General features: G+C 36.5%; 3 protein-coding genes across 3 annotated transcripts; 2 read left to right on the top strand and 1 right to left on the bottom strand.

The window, feature by feature from the left end:
- The first annotated feature begins 1,817 nt into the window (after nt 1-1,817).
- Nucleotides 1,818-3,060, top strand: LOC104725422 (uncharacterized). The gene has a single exon (XM_010444086.3). It carries the CDS (start codon nt 2,306-2,308, stop codon nt 2,813-2,815), a length of 510 nt encoding a protein of 169 aa, XP_010442388.1. The 5' UTR covers nt 1,818-2,305; the 3' UTR covers nt 2,816-3,060.
- A 7,046-nt stretch (nt 3,061-10,106) lies between these two features.
- LOC104725421 (COBRA-like protein 9) lies at nt 10,107-13,014 on the top strand. The gene is made up of 2 exons (XM_010444085.2): nt 10,107-10,826; nt 11,422-13,014. Exons 1-2 carry the CDS (start codon nt 10,277-10,279, stop codon nt 12,855-12,857), a joined length of 1,986 nt encoding a protein of 661 aa, XP_010442387.1. The 5' UTR covers nt 10,107-10,276; the 3' UTR covers nt 12,858-13,014.
- A 2,192-nt stretch (nt 13,015-15,206) lies between these two features.
- Nucleotides 15,207-19,277, bottom strand: LOC104725420 (putative two-component response regulator-like APRR4). The gene is made up of 8 exons (XM_087476023.1): nt 18,989-19,277; nt 18,680-18,911; nt 18,276-18,525; nt 17,835-17,987; nt 17,347-17,733; nt 17,150-17,226; nt 15,713-16,264; nt 15,207-15,637 (listed from the first exon to the last, which is right to left on the bottom strand). The coding sequence occupies exons 3-8, from the start codon at nt 18,469-18,471 to the stop codon at nt 15,569-15,571; spliced, it is 1,434 nt and encodes a 477-aa protein (XP_087332149.1). The 5' UTR covers nt 18,472-18,525; nt 18,680-18,911; nt 18,989-19,277; the 3' UTR covers nt 15,207-15,568.
- Between the last annotated feature and the right edge of the window lie 3,940 nt (nt 19,278-23,217).

The raw sequence follows: 23,217 nt of genomic DNA, 5'->3' as shown, positions 1-23,217 counted from the left end.
AACCCTCGTTACCACCATGAAATTTTTATTGCCTATTGGTGAGCTAAGATGTGAGAGGAAAGTTGATATAGCGACGTGCTTTTGAAGTTTCATCACTAAGGTTTTGCACTCTCGTTAGTCGTTACCACCATGAAAGTTCTATTTTGACTCAAGCATTCACGCCATCAACTTTTATTTTCACATTTGGTAACATAAAATTCAGTTTTCTAGGACAGATATAACAGAGGTGTTTACCACATTCGCATGAGACGGACAGTTATATTGCTGCATAGATATATGTCCCGATTGTTACTCTGTCTAGAGCGATGGTTTTATGTCGACATGTCGTCAGACGATTGAGGAGTATGATCCTTTCTCGGTTACTCTCACAATCGAAGGTCAAGCTATGTGGGTGGGGGAATGAATGTGTATACGTTATTTATATGTGATATATATATATATATATATATATACGTTACGTAGCAATATAGCATTAATTCAAGTATGTAAAGAACTTAAGAAGTTGGAAGGATTTGTTTATTTTCTGACTATATTAATATATTCTGACCCTTTTTTTTTTGTTAAAATATATTCTGACCCTTGTGATACACGTACGTACGGTTTAATCGATAAGCTTATTTTTTGTGGAAAACTTTTTAAAAAAATTATGTAGTTTTATGGAAATGATCTTATACATGTTGAATTCCAGGTGAGCATGTTCAAATTTAAAACCGCAAGATATAGTTATAATATGATTGTTTTAGTTTAATAGTTACAAATCATATGAGGTTGTGCTAGAAGATTTCAGAATCGAAAATTCAATCAGTTTGTTTTTATTTTTATTTTTAGTTTTATAGATTAATTAGAAAGGTTGAAATCTCTTTCAGATAAATTTGGGGTTTATTAACTAACGTCCAGGTATCATATGGAAATGCTATTTCGTAACGACCTAATTTGATATGGGACTTACTGTTGTTAAATTTATTAACCATTATTTATCCACTCTTGTCTTTGGTTTTTCTCCAAATCTATTTGTTCTTTATATTTTACTGGTGAGGAGATCAAAAGTTTTTGGTGGTTACTGTAACTATTTGTATTTTGAATACGTACTTTAATGGCTATAATGGATATACTTAAAGTGTTAGATATTAATTTATCATATACATGACTTTTCAATTTCAACAAATAATAATGGTTTTTGTAGAAAAGATATGTGTCATTTTCTCCGATGCTGACATGGCGAAAAGATGGAGAGAGTTGAAGATTTTGATTATTAGTAGAGCTTCGAAACCTTTCAATTTCAAATCCTAAGCAAGTGAGTTTTTAAGTTCGAGCAACTTACCGAAATTTCTCATAATTTTGATTATCGAAACCAAAAACAAAAGCTGTTGAGGCTCAACTCAAGTCGGCACTTCCGTCATCTTCACGTCTACTCATCGAAAGCTAACCACGTCATAACCAAAAGACCCAATAAAATACGGCCACGTTTAAAAGCTTGTAAAAGAGTCAAGCCCCACTATAATGACCACTGGATTTTTTTTATTTATTTTTTTTGTTGTTGTTGAAGATTCTCTTCATCTTAATTTTTAACCCCAACCCTACTTGGCTCGTCGACGCAGCCGCCACGAGATCGCCACGAAACTAGGGATTTTACCGTAAATTCCACATTTTAAGAGATGACGTGACGTATTTGCCCCCGACATCCGCGTATTTCCGGTGCTTTATTACAAGACCTTCGGTCATAAAAAGGTTAACGTGTCCGCGTCAACCTTTTTATTGCATTCACTATTCATCTCCTTTTTTCAAAACACTCATTTTCTAAATCCTCGACAATTTTTTTTTTTTTTTTTTTTGTAACGAGCGATTATGTATAATTTTGCATGCACCACGATATTTGCAATGGATAATTATAGTCTTCACAGTTCACACACAAAAATATAAATAAATTTAATCATCCAAAATCTCCAATAATTTATCTCCACTACTTTGCATAACTCATACTATTTTATAAGAACTGAACAATCGATCAATCGAACCAGAGTCTCTTTTCATTTAAAAGCATTAAATAAAACTCTTAATACACTCCACCGAACTTTCACTAATTATATACTACTAGTTTATAGTATAACAAAAAATCATTTATAGTATAAGTTTTTATATTAAAAAATCATCGATAAAAAGAAGAACACTCCTCCTTTGAACGTGCTTCTTCTTATTTCTTTCCCACTCCTCTTTGGCTCTCTCTCATCTTCTTCTTCCTCTTTTACCTTTTTTGTGCATATTATTCTCACACACAAAACTAAGTTTCTAAATCCGATCTCTTACAATGGAAACAAACCAGTTACACACTTTGTCTACACTTGTTGTTGTTGTTGTTATGCTGCTAGTGTCAGTAACACCGACAGTGACATCTAAAGACGAGGTTGTTTCTTGTACAATGTGCTCTTCATGCGACAATCCTTGTAGTCCAGTCCAATCAACTCCTCCTCCGCCTTCTCCTCCACCACCGTCAACTCCCACAACCGCCGCATGTCCTCCGCCTCCTTCTCCTCCTAGTCCTAGCTCCGGCGGCAGTAGCGGTGGCGGTAGCTCGTACTATTACCCTCCTCCTTCTTCTGGCGGCAAATACCCTCCACCGTACGGTGACGGTGGTCAAGGCTATTACTATCCTCCGCCTTACTCAGGAAACTACCCTACGCCGCCTCCACCGAACCCGATCGTCCCTTACTTCCCGTTTTACTATCATACTCCACCACCAGGTTCAGGCTCAGATCGGTTTACGAGTTCTTGTTCTATTATTTTTGCTCTTTTCGCTGTCTTCCTCTGTTTAGTGTGACGGATAAATATATTCGCCGGAAAATTAAGAAGAAAACATCGGAAAAATGTGGCAAGATCGGTAGATCTACAAAAATGTTTAGATATATCTTTTGATCATGGAAAACCAAATGATGTTGGATCAAATCATTATCTTTTTACTTTTCTTCGATCTGTTTTTAACTTTTTCTCTTCTTTCTTTTGTTGTTGACAATTTGTATTTAATTGTTCTTGATAATATTAACATATTCAGAATTCAGAAATAAATAATTGTTTACTTTTTATAGCTGTGCTCTTTTAGTGGTTTACACTTAATTAATTAGTTCAATTTTAACACTATTTTGTCGGTCGGGTTTATTTTGCCTTTGAAGTTTAAAATACAGTCTAATGATTTATCTTACTCCTATCTGTATTCGTTAATTAACCAATCCTGTCGTTTTCACGACTAATGGTCAAACGATACAGTAATAAATTTGGTATATCTATTGATCAGCTAAATTCACGGCTAGTAGTACCTTTTTTAATCATTGTATTAGTTTATAATTCACATGTGATTGTCGTTAAATACTTAAATCAGAATATATTAGTATTTCAATTATTGCGAATTTGCACCGTTGGAAAATTCAAAATACACATGCAACGAAAATTTTATAGCTAGCCAGCTTTGGACCAACACATATCTTTCTGTTTTCCCAAGAGGCTAAATTATGTATCGATAAAAAAACATATTTCCCTTTTGTTTCGCTTAGACGGTGGAAATTTATATGCCTAGGTACATATTGTATGCCTAGGTACACAGGTCCTGACCTCCATTGTTGACCTTTAAAGATAAGCCGTAAAAAAGTGCATTAAAATACGAATACTCAACATAAAGATAGTTTGTTACTATTTGGATAGTGGCAATTAGCCCAAAAAGTTGTTGAGGCAGTGGGACAAAAGATCAATGGTCTGTCTCTACAATAATTGTTTTTATTGTTTACCGTTGTTGAATGTTGGTCTGAGTTTAAAGGGATGATAATTGGTAAAACGTTGCTGACACTCTGATTGGGTTAGAGGGTTGGGTTACTTAATCAAGCAGATACCTGATGATACCCGCAATGCTCAAGCCTAAACAGAAGCATGTGATCCTAATAATCCGAAGGCGCAAAGAAGAAATAATATTTGGCCATTCACTAATAATTGATTTCAAAAATGTTGATCAAAAAAAGGAAAGAAAAATACGCAAAATTTAGAGAATCATAGTCGGTTTCCTAGGGCTTACGACTAAGTAGCCCGACCCAATACATTGTGGAACACCCGACCAGTATCCAGACTTACGTCAGATTTTTTTTTTATTCTTCTATAAAAAGCCTATTCTTATTGCCTCCAATGGGGATGCACATCAAATTATGACTTCAGGGATGGCATCGAGAGGTTTTCTTAAAAACATAGTCGACCATGGATACAACCAGCGGGCCAAATTTATGTTTGTGGCTCTAAACATTAATTTTTCGGCCGATTTCTTATACAAATGTGTCAGTGGTGGAGTTGGTTATTTTCTTATTTGCAGTATGAAAGGGTTGTCCTATATGAGGGAGTGCACGACACCAATGACACATTTATATGTCCGGTAAGCTCCACCTAAAATTGATATGTCTGGTGAATTAAAAGAGATATCTAAACGATATGTTGGAAATCTCGTACGTTTCTCAATTCTCATCATTCTCTTTCTAAATATATACCCTAAATCGGAGGACAACTCCTCTGGTTGCTTCCTTGAGAGTTCCATCATCATAATCAAACCATAACATTTTATATCGTAAATTTTATAACGCTTCAACCAGTCGAATTAATCCTTCATGACTTGAGCTCGGAAACTATTCCGGTTTGGAGGACGTCCCATATGTTTCCCTGATCATGTTCGTATATATGACAGAAAAACTGAAGTCACATTAGTTGTTGTTTTAAGTGTTTTATTATCAAGTTTGAAGTAGTCAAGTCATGGGAATGTGTCTTCCTGACTTGTAGGAGTAGTTGAATAAGTTGCAGGTTTTTTAGGGAGTAGTGCTAAGATATAGTTCTACTATATAATCCTTTTCCTGTAACTCTTTATTTTAAGACATATGGATCATTCAGTTTTTTTTGGTTCTGAGAAAGCTTTCGTATTTGCAAAGATAACAAAGTGGTATCAGAGCCATTACTACTAACCTGAGAGAATGAGTGACAGAGACGCGATGGTGTTACCAAAGTTTGATGGAGACTACGAGCATTGGGCGATGCTCATGGAGAATCTGATCAGATCCAAGGAGTAGTGGGATCTGATTGAGACCGGAATACCTAGTCAAGAAAGAGGAACAGTTCTGTCAGGAGCACAGAGAACCGAGCTGTTGGAGAAAATAGCAGAGAAGACAGTCACCGATCACAAGGTGAAAAACTATCTCTTCGCCTCAATTGACAAGACGATTCTGAAATCGATTCTCAAGAAAGATACGTCGAAGGAGCTGTGGGATTCAATGAAGAAGAAGTATCAAGGAAACGACATGGTGCAGAGTGCACAACTGCAGAGGCTAAGAAGGTCCTTTGAAGTTCTTGAGATGAGTTATGGAGAAACAATTGAAGACTACTTCTCAAGAGTAATGGAAGTAGCGAATGACATGCGTAATCTTGGAGAAGATATGCCTGACTCCAAGATTGTCGAGAAGATTCTCAGAACATTAGCTGAGAAATTCACATACATTGTATGTGCAATTGAGGAGTCCAAGGATATCCGGTATGATAGTTGACGGTCTGCAGAGCTCTCTGAGGGTTCATGAGCAGAACATGGTCAGACACAATGGTGAGGAGAAAGCTCTTAAGGTGGAAGGGCAATGGAGAGTAAGCAATGTCAGAGGCCGGGGAGGATATTCACCTAGAGGAAGAGGAAGAAGTGGATATCAAGGAAGAGGTCGAGGCAATGCAAACAAGGATCATGTAGAATGCTTCAAATGTCACAAGAAGGGGCACTACAAATCAGAGTGTCCAGAGTGGGACAAAGAAGCGAACTATGTAGAGTTGGAGGAGGATCTATTGCTGATGGCACATATAGAGGAAGTCAAGAATGAGGGGGAACAGGTTTGGTTCCTCGACTCAAGTTGCAGTAATCACATGTGCGGTTCAAGAGAGTGGTTCATCGAGTTGGATGATACCTTCAAGAGAACAGTGAAGTTGGGAGACGACAGGAAGATGTCAGTAGAAGGAAGAGGGAAGCTGCGACTTGAAATCAATGGGAGAATTCAAGTAATCTCAGACGTCTACCTTGTGCCTGGGCTGAAGAACAATCTCCTCAGTGTGGGACAGTTGCAGGAGAAAGGGTTAAGAGTCATAATTGAAGATGGGGCATGCGAAGTGTGGCACAAAGGGGAGAAAAGGTTGATAATGCACTCAACAATGTCAAAAAACAGGATGTTCGTAATATTTGCCATTGTTAGAGAAGCTAAGAGAGAAGAAGAGAGTCAGTGCTTACAAGTGATGGAGACAAATGACCTGTGGCACAGAAGATACGGTCATCTCAACAATGGAAGCTTAAGAACATTAGCAGAGAAGAACATGGTGACTGGGATGCCTAAGCTAAGCGAAGAAGCAGAAGGAGCTTTGTGTGATGTCTGCATGAGAGGGAAGCAGAACCGTGAAAGCATTCCCAAGAGAAGTGTGTGGAGATCTACTCGGGGGCTTCAACTGGTTCACACTGATATATGTGGACCAATTACTCCATCATCTGAAGGCGGAAAAAGGTACATCATCAATTTCATAGATGATTACAGTAGAAAGTGCTGGACATACTTCTTGACAGAAAAATCAGAAGCGTTTAGAGTGTTTAAGGAGTTTAAAGTTGGAGTTGAAAGAGAATTGGGGCAACTGTTGGTGTGTCTACGTTCTAACAGGGGAGGAGAGTTTAACTCTAGGGAGTTTGACGAGTATTGCAGAGAATTTGGTATCAAACGTCAACTCACAGTTGCGTATACACCTCAACAGAACGGAATCGCAGAGAGGAAGAACAGAACTGTCATGAACATGACAAGATGCATGATGCTCGAAACCGGTGTTCCAAGACGTTTTTGGCCAGAAGCAGTTCAATATGTTGTATACATATTGAACAGGAGTCCATCAAAGGCTCTAAACGATGTCACACCGGAGGAGAAGTGGAGCAACATGAAACCATCAGTAACACATCTCAGAGTGTTTGGGAGCATTGCGTATGGACTGGTACCATATGAGAAAAGAATTAAGCTTGACGAGAAGAGTGTCAAGTGTGTGTTCTTTGGAGTGAGCAAGGAGTCAAAGGCGTATCGGTTGTACAATCCAGTAACAAAGAAGATAGTAACGAGTAGAGATGTGCAGTTCGATAAAAATAGAGGCTGGAACTGGGAAGATAAACAGGAGGAGAAAGAGCTTCAATGGATAATTCAGACGTTGAACCTGCAGAAAAACATGCGGTTGCAGAAGAAGAAAACCGAGTAATAGAGGAAGAAACTGTTGTAGCAGAGGAAGCTCAATCCGGTTTAGAAGCTCAAAATCCTATTGGAGAAGTTCAGGCTCCTATAAGAGAAGGATCAAAGAGGACGATAAGGAGACCAGTGTGGTTCAAGGATTTTGACACCAGAGATGCAGGATTTCTAGTAGAAGAAGATGAAAGAGAGATCTTGGCAATGTTCATAGCAATAGAAGATCCCACGTCGTTTGATGATGCAGCACAACAAGAAGTGTGGAGAGAAGCAATGGAAAAGGAGATTGCTTCAATTGAAGAGAATAACACTTGGGAGCTTGTTGATCTACCTGAAGGAGCAAAAAAGATTGGAGTTAAGTGGGTATTCAAAACAAAGCTCAATGAGAATGGTGAAATCGACAAATTCAAGGCAAGATTGGTGGCCAAGGGATATCATCAAAAAGAGGGAATAGATTATCATGAGGTCTTCGCACCAGTTGCTAGGTGGGATACCATAAGGGTGATATTAGGACTGGCTGCAGAGAAGGGTTGGTTTGTCTACCAGTTAGATGTCAAGAGTGCTTTCTTGCATGGAGAACTGCTGGAAGAAGTGTTTGTGGAGCAACCAAGAGGGTTTGAGGTCAGTAATGAAGTTGAGAAAGTGTATAGACTGAGAAAAGCCTTGTACGGCTTGAAACAAGCTCCTAGAGCTTGGTATAGTCGCATTGAAGGTTACTTTCTACGAGAAGGCTTTGAGAAGTGCTACTATGAGCATACATTGTTTGTAAAGAAGAAAGACGCAGCTTGGTGGTAAGTCTTTATGTTGATGATCTCATCTACACAGGAGACTCTGCTGAAATGCTAGAAGAGTTTAAGGTCTCCATGATGAATGAGTTCTCTATGACCGATCTGGGGAAAATGAAATATTTTCTGGGAGTGGAGATTGTTCAAGATGAGAAGGGTATCTTCATTAGTCAGAAGAAGTATGCAGAGGAAACTTTGAAGAAGTATGGTATTGAGGAGTGTAATGCAGTTAAGAATCCAATGGTACCGGGTAACAAGCTGACAAGAGAGGGAGCTGGAGAAGAAGTAAATGCTACGACATTTAAGCAGCTTGTTGGGAGCTTAAGGTATCTAACTGCAACTAGACCAGATTTAATTTATTCGGTAAATCTGGTCAGCAGATACATGGAGAAACCAAACGAACAACATATGGCAGCGGCAAAGAGGATCCTAAGATATGTTCAGGGTACACGAGAGTATGGAATTCAGTACAAGTATGGTGGTGAGCAAAAACTGGTTGGATATGTGGATAGCGACTATGCAGGAGATGCTGATGATTTCAAAAGCACCTATGGATACGTTTTTATGTTGGGTGGAGGCGCAGTGTCATGGGTCTCAAAGAAGCAGCCAATTGTCTACAACTGAAGCAGAGTTTGTTTCTGCAGCTTATGGAGCTTGCCAAGCCGTGTGGCTCAGAAATATTATGGCTGAGATTGGTTTTCAGCAAGAGAAAGGTACTATCATGTTCTGCGATAACAGTTCAGCAATCAAGTTGTCTAAAAATCCAGTATTACATGGGAGGAGCAAGCATATTCATGTCAGGTTTCATTATTTGAGAGAATTGGTGAATGATGGAGTAATTCAGCTCGGCTATTGCAGTACACATGATCAGGTCTCCGACATCATGACAAAAGCAGTGAAGCTTGAAGTGTTTGAGAAACTCAGGAGCAGAATGGGTGTTTGCTCGAAGGAAGTATAAACTGAAAGGAGACTTTCAGTTTAGGGGAGGAAATGAAGTCACATTAGTTGTTGTTTTAAGTGTTTTATTATCAAGTTTGAAGTAGTCAAGTCATGGGAATGTGTCTTCCTAACTTGTAGGAGTAGTTGAATAAGTTGCAGAAAATAAACAAAAACGATATACAAGACATGGGCAAAGAAGTGTGTCCATTGCCACATATAACATATTACTAAGAACCTAAATTTGTTTGATCCCTAGTGGTCAAATTGTTCACCATGCACTCACTGAACATCCAAATAATTGACGTTCACTCTCATTGTTGTAACAGTTGCCATTGTTGGAAAGTGGGTATATTATATCAACTTCCACTCTGAAGTCTCGAGTAAGCAACTAAGTAATATGAAAAATATATATATATATATATATATATATATATATATATATATTGGAAAAAACTAAGTAAATATGAACAACCTATCAATAATACCCATAAATAAGTGATAAGTCCAATTAAGTCTAGCCGAACAAAAAGCAGTTTTCACGTTATCTTTTTTTTTTTCGTTGTTAAAATTTTCACGTAATCTTCAACACATATCTGAAGTCCTACCATCCATTATTCGACCATCATTTTCACATAGTATACAGGTCAACTGCACCAAAGTTCTACTATACGTTCCATCCCAATCCTAGAAAAACAGGGTTCGGTCAATGTACTATTTTTTTTTTTTGGTTTAAAAAGAGATGTATGTAAAAATTCAATTTATTTACTTTGGCATTTTAATTAATTTGGATTTTTTAAGAAAAGAAACGTTAATATATATTTTGATGAATCTTGAGAAAAAACTAAAAGAAATGAAAAAATAGAACCAATAAGGCTTACCTTCTAGCTGTAAAATATATTGGGGATAGATCAGATCTGTAAAATTGAAGTCCAAAACATCGAGCAGAACGACCACATAGAATTCAAATATATATGTACAGATATTGCGGGTATTGAGCTGGACGATCCATGAAATCTTTTAGAAATATGTTGGCATATTGTTGGAATGATCGTGTCATGCCGATGTTGTGAAAAAATAAATAATTTGCGTCCACGACTCAACTTTTATATTCTCTACTTCATAATCAACCTACCAACGTGCGTGGCACGAGTTCTAAACTCAAAACCTCTCGACGTGAATCCTATTATCCTACAACGTTTTACCAAAACCTCCTATGATTATAGCACTCGCGTTAGACCAAATAAACCAAAAAACAAAAAAAAACCATTTGGGTTCTAATTTTCTTTGGAGAAAGGCACAATGGGACTACTCCTTCCGATTTTATTCGGAGTGTTACTCTTATTAACCATTACTCCACCGTCTCTGTCTCAGCTTCCTCCAGAAATAATGGCTCCGGCACCTGCGCCAATTTCGCCATCAGATCTTTGCAACGGGATCTTTCTCTCTTACGAATTCATACTCGGTCGAAAGATCCCTCCAAACGACACAAGCGACCAGCCTTATCGGTTCGAGTCACTCCTCACGGTTCTAAACAACGGCCGTGAAGAGCTCAAAGAATGGAGGGTGTTCGTTGGATTCCAACACAACGAAATACTTATCTCCGCCAGCGATGCGCTGATCGTCAATGGAACTGAGCTTCCTGCTTTGGTAGGAAACGGCACCATCTTCGGTGGCTATCCTGTCTCCGACCTCAAAACGGCCATTCAAACGGCCGGAGACTTAAAACAGATGACGGCTGAGATCGAGCTTGTCGGGACTCAGTTCATGGTGGCTCCTCCGGCGATTCCTTTGCCGACCAACATATCGCTTGTTAATGATGGTTGGCTCTGTCCTGAACCTACTCTTCAAAGTAATTACTCCTATGATTCCCTTTTGCTCTTATGTTTTGTTAATATTTCTTATGGTAATTGTTAACGTTCAAAATTTTGTTAGAAATAATGTTTCTAGGAGATTTTATTATTTTTTACTTTTTCACTAATTTAGCAATTATGAAATAAGTAAAACAAGATTTTAATAAAAGGTTTTATAATCAATGATCCAATAATACACAATTTTTTTGAGTTTACAAATTCTACAAAATCCACTACCATTAAACAAACCCCTCTTAATTGGTGTATTCTGTTTTTTTTTTTTTTTTTTTTTTTTTTTTTTTTTTTAATTATATTTTTTTTCCTAACTATAAAATCAATTTTATACAACCCTACCAAACAAAAAAAAAAATCATTTTTATACAAAATATTTTTAGCCTACTATATAAGCCGCACTGTAAATGCTTTAAAGGAAAACACATAGCGCTTTAAACTCATTTCTAACGGATTTAATCACAATCAAGATCGTAAAGTCATCACTTTGTACAATGCAATTAAATTATCATATAATAATGATATACCGTTTGAAGTTAAAATAGCATGTTTCTTACTCAAACAATTAAATATGTCCATTAGGCAAAAGAGAGCTAACGACGTGCTGCAAAAGAGACGCGAGCATTAAAGTCAACACTACAATCACCACCAAATTCTTCCCACGACAGCCAGGAGACTTGACCATAATGTACGACGTGATCAGAGCCTACGACCAGAACTACCTAACCGAAGTAACCATGGAAAACCACAACCCACTAGGCCGGCTCGACCATTGGGAGCTAAGTTTCGACTGGATGCGAGACGAGTTCATACAGAAAATGCAAGGCGCATATCCTACGGTCGTGGACGCCACGAAATGCATCTTCGGTCCTCAGTCCCTAATCTACACTGGTCTCGATTTTGCTGACGTTCTCACCTGTGAGAGACGACCGGTCATCATAGACTTGCCTCCAACCAAAAAAGACGACCCTATTTTAGGCAAGATCCCTTTTTGCTGCAGAAACGGTACGATCTTGCCACCTACTATGGACCCTTCAAAATCAGTCTCCGTCTTCACGATGCAAGTTTCTAAAATGCCTCCCGATTTCAACCGATCCGCGCTTTTCCCTCCGCAGAACTGGAGGATCAAAGGGACGTTAAACCCGGATTACGCGTGCGGGCCGCCCGTTCGGGTAAGCCCGACTTTTTATCCGGATCCGAGCGGTATGCCCACCAATAAATCATCTTTCGCTAGTTGGCAGATCGTATGCAACATCACGCAAGCCAAAACCGAGATACCAAAATGTTGCGTCTCCTTCTCTGCTTTCTTCAACGACTCGATCATTCCATGTAACACTTGCGCTTGTGGTTGTGTTTCCGAAACGCGACGCACCTGCAACGCCGAATCTCCGTCTCTTCTCATCCCTCCAGATGCCCTTCTCTTACCTTTCGAAAACAGAACAGCTCTAACCCTTGCTTGGAACGCACTCAAGCACAAAACCGTCCCTAACCCGATGCCGTGTGGGGACAATTGCGGCGTATCGATTAACTGGCACATGGCCTCGGATTATAGAGGTGGTTGGACAGTGAGGATCACGATTTTTAACTGGGGAGAAATCGATTTCCCCAACTGGTTCCTCGCGGTTCAGATGAAAAAACCGGCGCTTCTAGGGTTCGAGAAAGCCTACTCGTTCAACGCGAGTCTCTTAAGCGTGGACGGAGGTGTCAACAACACCATTTTCATGGAAGGTCTGCCGGGTCTAGATTATCTTGTGGCCGAGGCTGATGAAAAAGATCCAAAGAAGAAGAATATTAGGGTTTCGGGTAAACAGCAATCGGTTATACAGTTCAGCAAGAAACTCACCCCGGGGATTAATGTGGCGGAACGTGATGGGTTTCCGGCGAAAGTAATATTTAACGGCGAGGAATGTTTGCTTCCTGATGTGCTTCCCATGGCTAGTGGTGGCAGACGAAATGGGTTTATCACGGTTTTGTTTTTTATAACGTTTTACGTCGCGGTGTTTATGATTCGGTTATAAGCTTTTTTCTAGGATTTATTTACCCTGTTTTGTTGATTGATTAATTTGTTTTGTAAAATAAAATTGATCTTTAATTACTCTATAAGGCTGCAGTTGTTTGTAAAACCAATATTCTAGATTTTTGTTTTGTCTTTTTATACCACAAAATTTGAACGCATAGAGTTGTACATGTACTATGCATAGTTTGCATAAACTAAGAAATTATATTCTCTATGTGAATATTCATTCTCTTGGGGTTTGCATAAGCTAACAAATTTTGTGAAATTATATATAATATTAGTAATCTATGCACGGAAGTCTTCGCCGGGGGGTACAACAAGATTTCCTCGTAACTTTTGGTCCGAAAAACTTACGATAGATGTTTAGTACGTAGCAATACGTAGAATGTATAATTTTTTAAAATATAGTATCTTTCTACCTTCTCCCTTTACTCCAGGGATTTTCTTATAACGGGATTAAGATAGAATTAAGTGAAATTTTTTTATTAAAAAAAAAAACAAAAGTTTTAGGTGGTATATACTATGTAGATAATTATAAATGTTTTACTTATTCAATCTTATTTTCAAGCACCAAGATATTTGTTAGCGTGATCCTATAAAAATAATTAAAAAATCTAGAAATGATCTTTAAAGAATCTTGATAAAATTTAAATTCGTCGAGCCTCCCCCCACCCCCCCCCCCCCCCCCCCCAAATCTCTCATTTCGAAGACTTATTTATATACCCCCAGTGGCCTCCGCCTCTCCCATCTTTACAACCCTATTCACTTATTTTACTAAGTTCGTTTTGTTTTTTGTTTTCATCTTTTTCTTTGAACGAAAGATACCTCGTCGGACTCGAATGAATTTGCGGAAGTTTCAGTCTCCATGTAAATTTCGCAATGTTGAAAAAAAGATGCGTCCAATAGAAATCAATACGTGACCTTGACCAAAGAGATAATGATGATCAACGTGTTATATATTTGGTTTCTGAACTAAGAAACGGTTTATAGTGTTCTTTCTTCTTTCAAAAGTTCACAATGTTTAAGGTTTTCCTGGATCTCAATTCCACAGTCCTTGTACTCTTTTTTTTTTTTTTCCTCTCAGGTTAGTTTGTTAAGTTATTTTTTCGAGTTTTATTTTAAAGTTGACGAAGTAAAAACATTTTCAGCAACTATGTGATATTTTTCTTTCTTATCTATATAACATAGACGTTATAGTCGATTGGTCACAACCATTAAACCCGCCCCGATAATTGATCTTTTGATGGGTCATTCCCGATCTGTTGGGCTCGCGGGTGAGTGGTGACCTGAAAAATCGTATTCATTCTCTCGGTCTCGGGGTTTGTTTATGGGATATACTCCTTCCGTTTGGTTTTTCTTTGTTTCATAATATAAGATGTTTTCAACTTTTTAATTAACTTTTAGATTATTTTTATATTTTTTATTATTTATTTTATGCAGTCTTATTTATGATTGGTTGAACTTTTTTAAAGTGGATATTTCTTAATCTGCATGTTTTCACTCAAAACATCTTATATTTTGAAACGGAGGAAGTATTATTTTGTTTTTTTAGTATAATAAAAAATATATTATAAATATAATAAAGTTTTCTAATATTCTTTTGTTTTTATTCATTAAATACACAGTTAAAAGACCACCTATATCAAATATTATATTATCTATATATATATATATGTAATACAATTTATATATGCTTTTTTTTTTTGTTCAACAGAATATATATATAATTGTATTTTGTGACTTTTGTTTTGTTAACTTGTCGTGGGCTGCTGATACACGAGGTCCTCATCTTAACGGACTAAAAAGAGGACTCCTGTGTTGGTATTGATCAAGTTTGGCCCGTGGGTGGTTTGTCCATATTAACATTTCTATAAATTTTTTTTTTTACTATATATATATATATATACATATTTTTTTTTCTAATCTATATTTCATTAGTTTCTTTGTTATTAGTTTATTTTAGCGATCATGTAGATGAGCAAGCATTTCAATAAGAATTTTTGGCAATCTCATCTCAATGATCGGGTTTTCGATACTAAATAACATATTTATCATGCTTTCTAAATATTATCATAACATATTTACACTTCTGGATCACGTTTTGATATTGCTTTTACTAAAAGAAAATGTAATAAAAAAATCTTTTTTTTTTTGTTTTTTTTTGTTTTTTTTTATGGCATAATACTAGTCTTTGTTTTACATTACGATCTATGAAACAGATTATTACGTTATAGAAAAACTGATTTTGACTAACTGTATATGGTCACATATTTTTATATATAACTTGTTTTGATTATATTTTTTCTTGATGTGAACTAGGACGACCAACATGCATTATTATTAGTTGTTGGAGAAGGAAATACTAATTTATTTACAAAATATTCAGTTTTTTTGCAACTTCTTAGTATTGTGAATGAAAAGAAAACAAACGTCTTACTTGTTGACCTGACTTGCACCAAAAATCCATGCTAACACATATATGTAGAAAAAAGGAGAGAAGAGAATCCTAGGATATGCCTCCTAAAACATATAGTAAAATAGTATTAAACCCTAGAATTTTAGAAGTTCAAAGATACAAAAGAAGTTGTAATATCATCTCTACATCTCCATGTTTGGCCCCGATCATGATCCATCTTGATTTCTTCATGCAAATCCCAATCTTGGATTAGTCTCTTTAGCAAAAGAGAACGAATCTATCCATACCGAGTAAGATTAGGCTGACTTGTTATAGTTTATGGACCCGGTAATATCACTGTTGTAGCTGAATCCTCCACTTTCATGCTGTACACACTAAAAATAAGAAATGACCATAATGTGTTTTTAATAAACATAAGAAACATAATTAAGTCTCATCACCTGCTCTAAACTATATGCGTGAGGAGAAGAAATTAATCGAGGCAAATGTAACATGGATGATGATGTCCCAGCTTCATGATCGTTCCTCATTTCCAGAGAAGTTAACTCCAGCTGACAAGGGTACAACTTTATCTGTTCTGGGTTGGGCGTCCACATTAAGCTTGCAACCGTTGGCTCTTCCTCTTGAAAGTTGTTATACCCAATAGTTTCTTCTAGGGTGAAGTCCGAGGTCTGATGGTGATGGTGATGGTGATGGTCATATTGATGATCCATCACTAGGCCTCCACCAGAAACCGCAACAAAGGCCTCATCATAATGATGTTCAAGAGATGGTATGAGATTGTTAGGGTTCGTGGTGTGTTGTGGCACATAAGAAGGTTGAGGACTATTGTTGACATGATGTGTTGGCAATTGGAAATTTTTTTCTCTGAAGTATTGTGATGCATCTGCTCCAACATACATTATTCCTTCTTGCGGAGTTAATAAAGATAGGTTTGTTGTTTCCTCATTCTTAATCTTTTCATTCTCCTTTTTCACACCCATCCGAAATTTCTACACACCCAATTAAGAAAATAGTTGAATGAAATCCATTGTTATAATGATAAAAAAAAAAAACTAATAGCAAATACAAAGTTAGAACTGCTAAGAATACAATATGTAAGAGATCATCAACTATAGCAAACCAACTTAACTTAAAGAAACAAAAAATATCTATAACTGAGTGATTCGATGTGATTATTTAACAAAAGAAATATAAAAACTACTTTTATCCATATAACTTATAACAAAAATACTGGTGTACGGAAAATACTAAAAACTGATGTATAAGCATTTTATTGGCGCCTCTCTATTATCTCTCCTACCATCTCTAATAGTCAGATAAAAAAAAGATGGTTAAATGAGTAAGCAGCTCGTATAATTAATCATCCTAAAAAAAAAAAAAAATCAGTTGACCACAATGGAATTGCTTAGCAAAAAAAAATGGAAATAGTGACGAGAAACATCATTTTTGGAAAGTCGTTTTAGTTTTGTTCCCTAAAGACTACTACTATGAGAATGATTTTTAAATGTATTGGTTTAACATATGCATTATAAATGTTTAAAAGATCTTATTAAACTTTTGTAAAACTTTAAGTTTTTTAATAAGTACCATTATTATAACGTCTGATTCATAAAATCCTATAGAAAAAATATAACTACTCTATAAAAGGTATACTCATGATAGTTTTAAAATTTGAGAGTAAATTAGTGGTATTTTTTTATAAACATGTATTTGTGGTAGTTATGAAAACCTCCTTCTTAATTCTAAGACTTAGGTAATCAAAGAAAAATATATTAAAGCATACCGTTGGTAGAAATTAATGGACGGATTTTATGTATTAATTGGTTGTTGAACAATATAATGATGTGTAGTATACATACAATAAGAAACGTTACCTGGAGATGGCTGGCTACGTTTTCCCGACTGATGTTTTCAACATTCATGATCTCTAAAATTTTCTTGGGAACAGCTTCTGCATGAAAATCCAATTATGACATAATTATACACTTATACATATCTATAGAGAGAGAGAGAGAGAGAGAGATAATGAATCGGAAAATGGTAACTATGAACAATAGTGTTTGTGACTCACTAATGGGTCCAAGACAATTCACGGCGTCTAGAAACTTTTTGTGAAGCTCACCGTCCCACACGACCCGTCGTTTTTTCTTGGAGCTAGAAGCACAAACACGATCATCATCATTATGATCCTCCTCGTTGACTTCTGCATTAGGGGAACTACTACTTGTTCTCTTGTTAGGGTTTCTTATGGTGGAATCTCCCACCGAGGATGACTTCTCACCTGCTGCTTTCTCTTCTGCCTCTACGGTCACAAGACTCCTCCTTCCTAGCATCTTCTTTACCACATGTTTAAAAATTATCCGCAAATCCTCGGGTCTTATCGGTTTGATGAGATAGTCAATAGCACCGGTACTTATCCACTTGACCACCGATTGTATCGAGTCGTCTTTAGATATCACTGCGGTTAAAAAAAAAAGGAGGCTTTTGTTGTTGCATTCTGAAACTACATGATAATTAAATATATTGATTAAAAGAAATCATATATGATTAGGTTCTTACTGATTATTGCAAGATCAGTTTCTGATCCGATTTCCGAGATATAACGGATCCTATCACCATTTGAATTATTAGCTTGTATCATAGCAATGTCGAACCTATTCTTATTGTTGCGGAGTAGAGATATAGCTTCACCCTCTTCAGTGCATGTAGTCACTGCAAAAATACACATTGTTATTTGATATGGACAAATAAAAAGTCCGAAGTCATATGATCACTAAAACAAAAAAAAAATCTTAAATTGATGATGCCTCTTAAATTTTGATTTAAGAGGTCTCAAAAAGAGGTCAAAATTTGGAACAATTTTTGCCAAAAAAAATATTTTGTTATCAACGAAAAAGGGGCACAAATGTTCTTTCATAGGACATTGAAAAATTTAAGACCAGCTTTGACTATAGACTTCATAAAAGTAGATCAACACTCGAAAATGCATAAAATGATCACCTTGGTATTGAAACTCTTGGAGATGCCTCTCCAATATGAGAAGATACGCAGGATCTTCATCGAATACTAACACTCGCAAACCCTCAGGGAAGTTGCTTGGAAACATGTCGGAGATATTGTTTGGATGATCTCTATTTGGACGGCCACCACCATCGTCACTAGATGGAACTCCACCGGGGTCCAAAGTCACAGCCATATTGGACGATCGGTGGCTGCATATAACACTGCGTGTTTTGAGCCTACGTTTTCCCTTTTAACCAAAAATTATTCCGATATTATCACAAAATAATTATTAATCATTTTTAAATGACTAAAAGATAGGAAGTGGACCCCAACTCATTTATCTTAGTAACAGAATTTTAGATTTTGGTTTAGCTTCGGAAAAAATGGATTAAGGAAATTACGTGTAAATTTTTTACGCGTTTTCTATTTTTTACTTTCTCTTTTTTTTTTTTCCTCAAGAAATCACAGCAGCATTGATGCGTTTTGGTGAGAGAGTTTAAGGAGAATATCAATCAAGATTTTGGTAAGTTTATATGTTCTTAGTATGTAAAGACTAAAGTCTTGAGTTTTGATCGTTGCTTGTAAAGGGTCTCATTGTCTTGGGTAGAATCCTTTGTGCTCCATTTTGTTTATCTGGCTCAGAATCCAAGTTTAGTTTTTGGGTGTGAGTTCAAAGTTACAAAACGCTAAACTATATCACTACTACTTACCCTTGTTCTTTTGCTTATTACTTTGGTCAAAAATATTTCATAGCCCATGTTCCAGCAGCAATTAATGCTAAACGAGAGGAAGATAAAAGTGATGGGATGAGGCTAGGCATTGGTTTCTAAGCAGAATTGGACGCATGCATATATACGGCTAGAGATGGATGAGCTTTTCGCTTAATTGAGTTTGATTCTCTAATGATTCTAACCGAATTATTTATCTCATTTTTTCTTGAATTGGGAAGCAAGTTTCTTTTCTAGTTTTATATTAAAAAAATCAAGAACTCAAAGATTGTATAAAGAATATCTAGCTTTATTAAATTTTAGAAAAATAACTCAAAAACTAAAGTCTCTCACAATATCTTGGGGGTGTTATTGGATTTTAATTTATAAATAATTTTGAAAACTTCAACAAAAATTTTCAAAAGTGAATAAATGAAAGATTTTTAAGTATTGTTAGAAAGTATTTTATAGTTTTGTTGATTCGTTTTCTAAAATCTTGTAAAATGCTCTAAACAATCTCTTTATTTTTAAGTGTATAAAATCATGAACTAATTACACAATAATTAAAGAAAAATACTTAGGTTCACCTCCTCTATTTCAACCAATCAGAATCTTCGATACATTAATTCATTTTAAAAATTTATCAAAATTTAATTAAATAACAAAACAAATTAAGGAAACAAATTATGTATACTTTTAATTAAGGAAAGTTAAATATTAACTTGGTTTAGATTTTACAATTAGAACAAAATTGTGTGTCGGTTTGGGTTTACAAATAAGGTGATTAGGGTTTAGATTTTACAATTAAAACGAAATTATGGGAAGGGGGTATTCAACTTGACATTTTAAGTGATTTGTGTAAAAGTTACAAATCCTATGTTATTCAATCATGAATTTTAAAAAGTATACTGAAATCCAATGTTATTGAACTGATGAATTAAAAATCTACTGTTATTCAAAACAGTTTGTGGATTTGGATTTTTAATAAGTTTTAGGGATTATGAAGGATTTGAGATGATTTATTTAGTTAAAAATACAAAAATCTAAATCTCATGGTTTCTGGTGGGATTTGAAAGAATTTTACCATAAATCATATCAACTTCCCTAAAATATATCAAAATTTGAAATTTTCTGAATCTCATCAAATCCTCCAAAATCATTGTTTCAATACACCCCTACATATGTCGGTTTGGGTTTACAGATGTAGTGGTTAGGGTTTAGATTTTACAATCAAAATGAAATTATATGTCGGTTTGGATTTACAAATGAAGTGGTTAAGAGTTTAGATTTTACAATTAAAACAAAATTATATGTCGGTTTGGATAAACAAATAAAGTGGTTAGGGTTTAGATTTACAATTAGAACGAAGTTATAGGTCGGTTTGGATTTACAAATGAGATGGTTAGGGTTTAGATTTTATAATTAGAATGCAATTATATGTCGGTTTGAGTTTACAAATGAGATGGTAAGGGTTTAAATTTTACAATTAGAATGAAATTATATGTCGGTTTGAGTTTACAAATGAAATGGTTAGGGTTTAAATGTTACAATTAGAATGAAATTATATATCAGTTTGGATTTATAGAAGATTGGTTTAAGTCTTTATTTTTATATTAATGTATACATATTTTATTTCCTTATTTTGTAAGGATGTGAATGAAAATGTTCATCCCTAGGGGTGGACTCAAGTATTGTTCATAATTGAATTCATTAACAATCCTAGATTCTTTTATTTTAATTGAATAACACAATTTTTTTTTATGTTTTTATAAAAGTGTGAATCCAATATCCCAAATTTGTTAAGATTTTAAATGACTTTTTACGAATCACAAACTAATAACTCTCTTTTTTAACAAAATTTAACAAAATCTTGATCTAAGAACAACAAATTTTACATAACATTTAAAGTCTTTAAAATTCTATTCAAATCTCAAACCAATAACTTCCACTTAATTTATCAATCTCTCATAGGCTAATGAATTATGTATCACCCTTGCATCTCCTTATATAGAGAAAGATCTACGCAACTTTTTTTCTTTCAAATAGGTAACTTAAAATATTGTGATAACTCTTAAGCCGACTAATCCACACACCATAGCTCGGTATGATTAGGATAGCTTCTAAGTCAAGCTATCTTCAAGTTTTCTCCAACATTTTTGTTCAGTTGTACATACCAAGCATTTAAGAGTCTGAGTTTGGAATTTAGAAGAGTAATGAGCTCTCATATATCAAATGTTTCTTCTCTAGATAGTCTTGAATAGTTGTTTTCAATCTTTAAAGAAGTGTATTGTGACACTCCGGTTTCAAAATTGCGGAGAGGTTTAAAACAATTGATTTGGCCACCTATATCACAAAAAGTACACTTATCTTTTTGGTCAAGGGTCCTGAGAGAACTCCACAGTTAAGCTTGCTTATGCTGGAGTAGTCTCAGGATGGGTGACCTTCTGGGAAGTGACTGTCGGAACTGTGAGAGTGAGGACAAAACAAAGGGAAAGATCATGTGGTAATTTGTAGGGACGATAACAAGTCTTTAAAACCTCCCAACGTTACAAACCGACCGTCGATTATGGATGGACTCACATGCCTAGTGAGAGGAAGTGAGGCCCATTAGGGAAAGTTGGCCCATGGATTAGGAATGGACATGGGGCCTCTGAGAGGTGGCGGTCGAGGGGGGGGTTACAGGTGGTATTATAGCCGAACCCAGATGAGTGTGGAGTTAAGTGGGATCACACCTTCGGGGGTGACTGTCTTGGTGTGCAACGAGGACATTGCGATCTGTTAGTAGGGGTGAATAGTGAGACCCTGAGTTCAGAGACTTGCAAAGAGGTTTAAAAGAATTGATTTGGCCAAAAATTGGAATTTTGGTTAGGGTGTCGATCGACACTACTTGTGGTCCGGTTTGTGTGGTTGGTTTAGGGAAGCCCTAGACTCGAGTTTAAAAGATGGAACTCGACTTCCTTCGACCCTTTAGCTGTTTTTGAGAGAGAAACAGAAAGAAAGTAGAGAAAAGTGTTCTTGAGGATTTTGGAAAAGTATGTGAGATTTTATGACAACCCGTCCCGTGGACCCCTCTAGGACCCTGCTAGCCCCCCACTAGCCGTCCCAACGGACCCAAGCTGGCCCTGCAGGACATCGATCCTAACCCATCACTGTGGATATCCCAATCCACCAGTAGGTTATTGGTGTGTCAGACGTTCCTCGAACCCTGGTCCCCACCCTTTAACAACCTTCCCACATGACAAGCTGTCACCAATTGACCTGTCGCACAACCAACCACCCTAACGACCGAGTAACTAGATGAGGTGGTGTTTGGGATACATGCTTAAGTGGCTTGTTCGGGTGGATCACGAAATGGCCAGTTGGAGGAGTAATCAGAGTCTATAAATGTAAAATGCTTGTGGAGCTGAAGTACATTTGTATGATTACTGTTAGTAGTTGTAGAGTATGAAATAGTTTGCTTTAGCTAGTATTTGTGGAACTTTTTGTAAGAAGCGGTTGACGCCGGTTGTCTTGTCGGAATTATGGGGTTTCGGCAAGATTGTTTCCCGTGTGTCCGGTGTAAGGATTGGGAATCCAGGTGCGGTCGTTTCAGATTTCTTGACTGTTTTTTAGAAATATGTTCCTATGGAGTGGGGATCTAGAGCTAGGAACGAAGGAAAAGCTTTCTAAGGCAATAGATTCGTCGTTTTGGGTCAGAATCTTCCTGTAAAAGAGGTGAATGCATGACCATGGCTGATCTAAGCCTGCGATTTCCTTTGTCTTGCTTGTTTGGTGTTGTTTATGGTGTTTTCTGCTTGTTATGGTTGCTATAGGTTTCCTACGGATTCATATAGTTTTGGGGTTGAGTTTTAGATGGATTGGAGGTGATGAGAAGCGAGATTCGACTCTCGGCTTCGAGCAGATCGCGTTTGCGGAGTCAGTGTCGATCGACACTAGGAGGGTGTCGGTCGACACCAAGGATCAGCATCGATCGACATTGTGGGGTAGTGTCGGTCGACACTTGGCTGGTGTCGGTCGACACCTCCCTTCCAGTGAAGACGATACTTGCTACCTGGTATGTATGTCTTGTTTGTTGATTGTTTGTGACATCGGTATCTCAGTTGCTTATGTGTATAGCCCAATAGATGGGAAGATTGCCTCACTGAGTGTTTATCAAATACTCATGTATCTCAATTTGTGTTTGTGGTGCAGGTAAAGACAAAGTGTGATCGTGGAATCGAGGCGATAAGGAG

Source organism: Camelina sativa, chromosome 11 (assembly GCF_030686135.1).
Source record: "Camelina sativa cultivar CO46 ecotype springtype chromosome 11, ASM3068613v1".
Taxonomy (NCBI): Eukaryota; Viridiplantae; Streptophyta; class Magnoliopsida; order Brassicales; family Brassicaceae; genus Camelina; species Camelina sativa.
The sequence above is the reverse complement of the archived record's forward strand: the minus strand, read 5'-3'. Positions and strand labels throughout refer to the sequence as shown.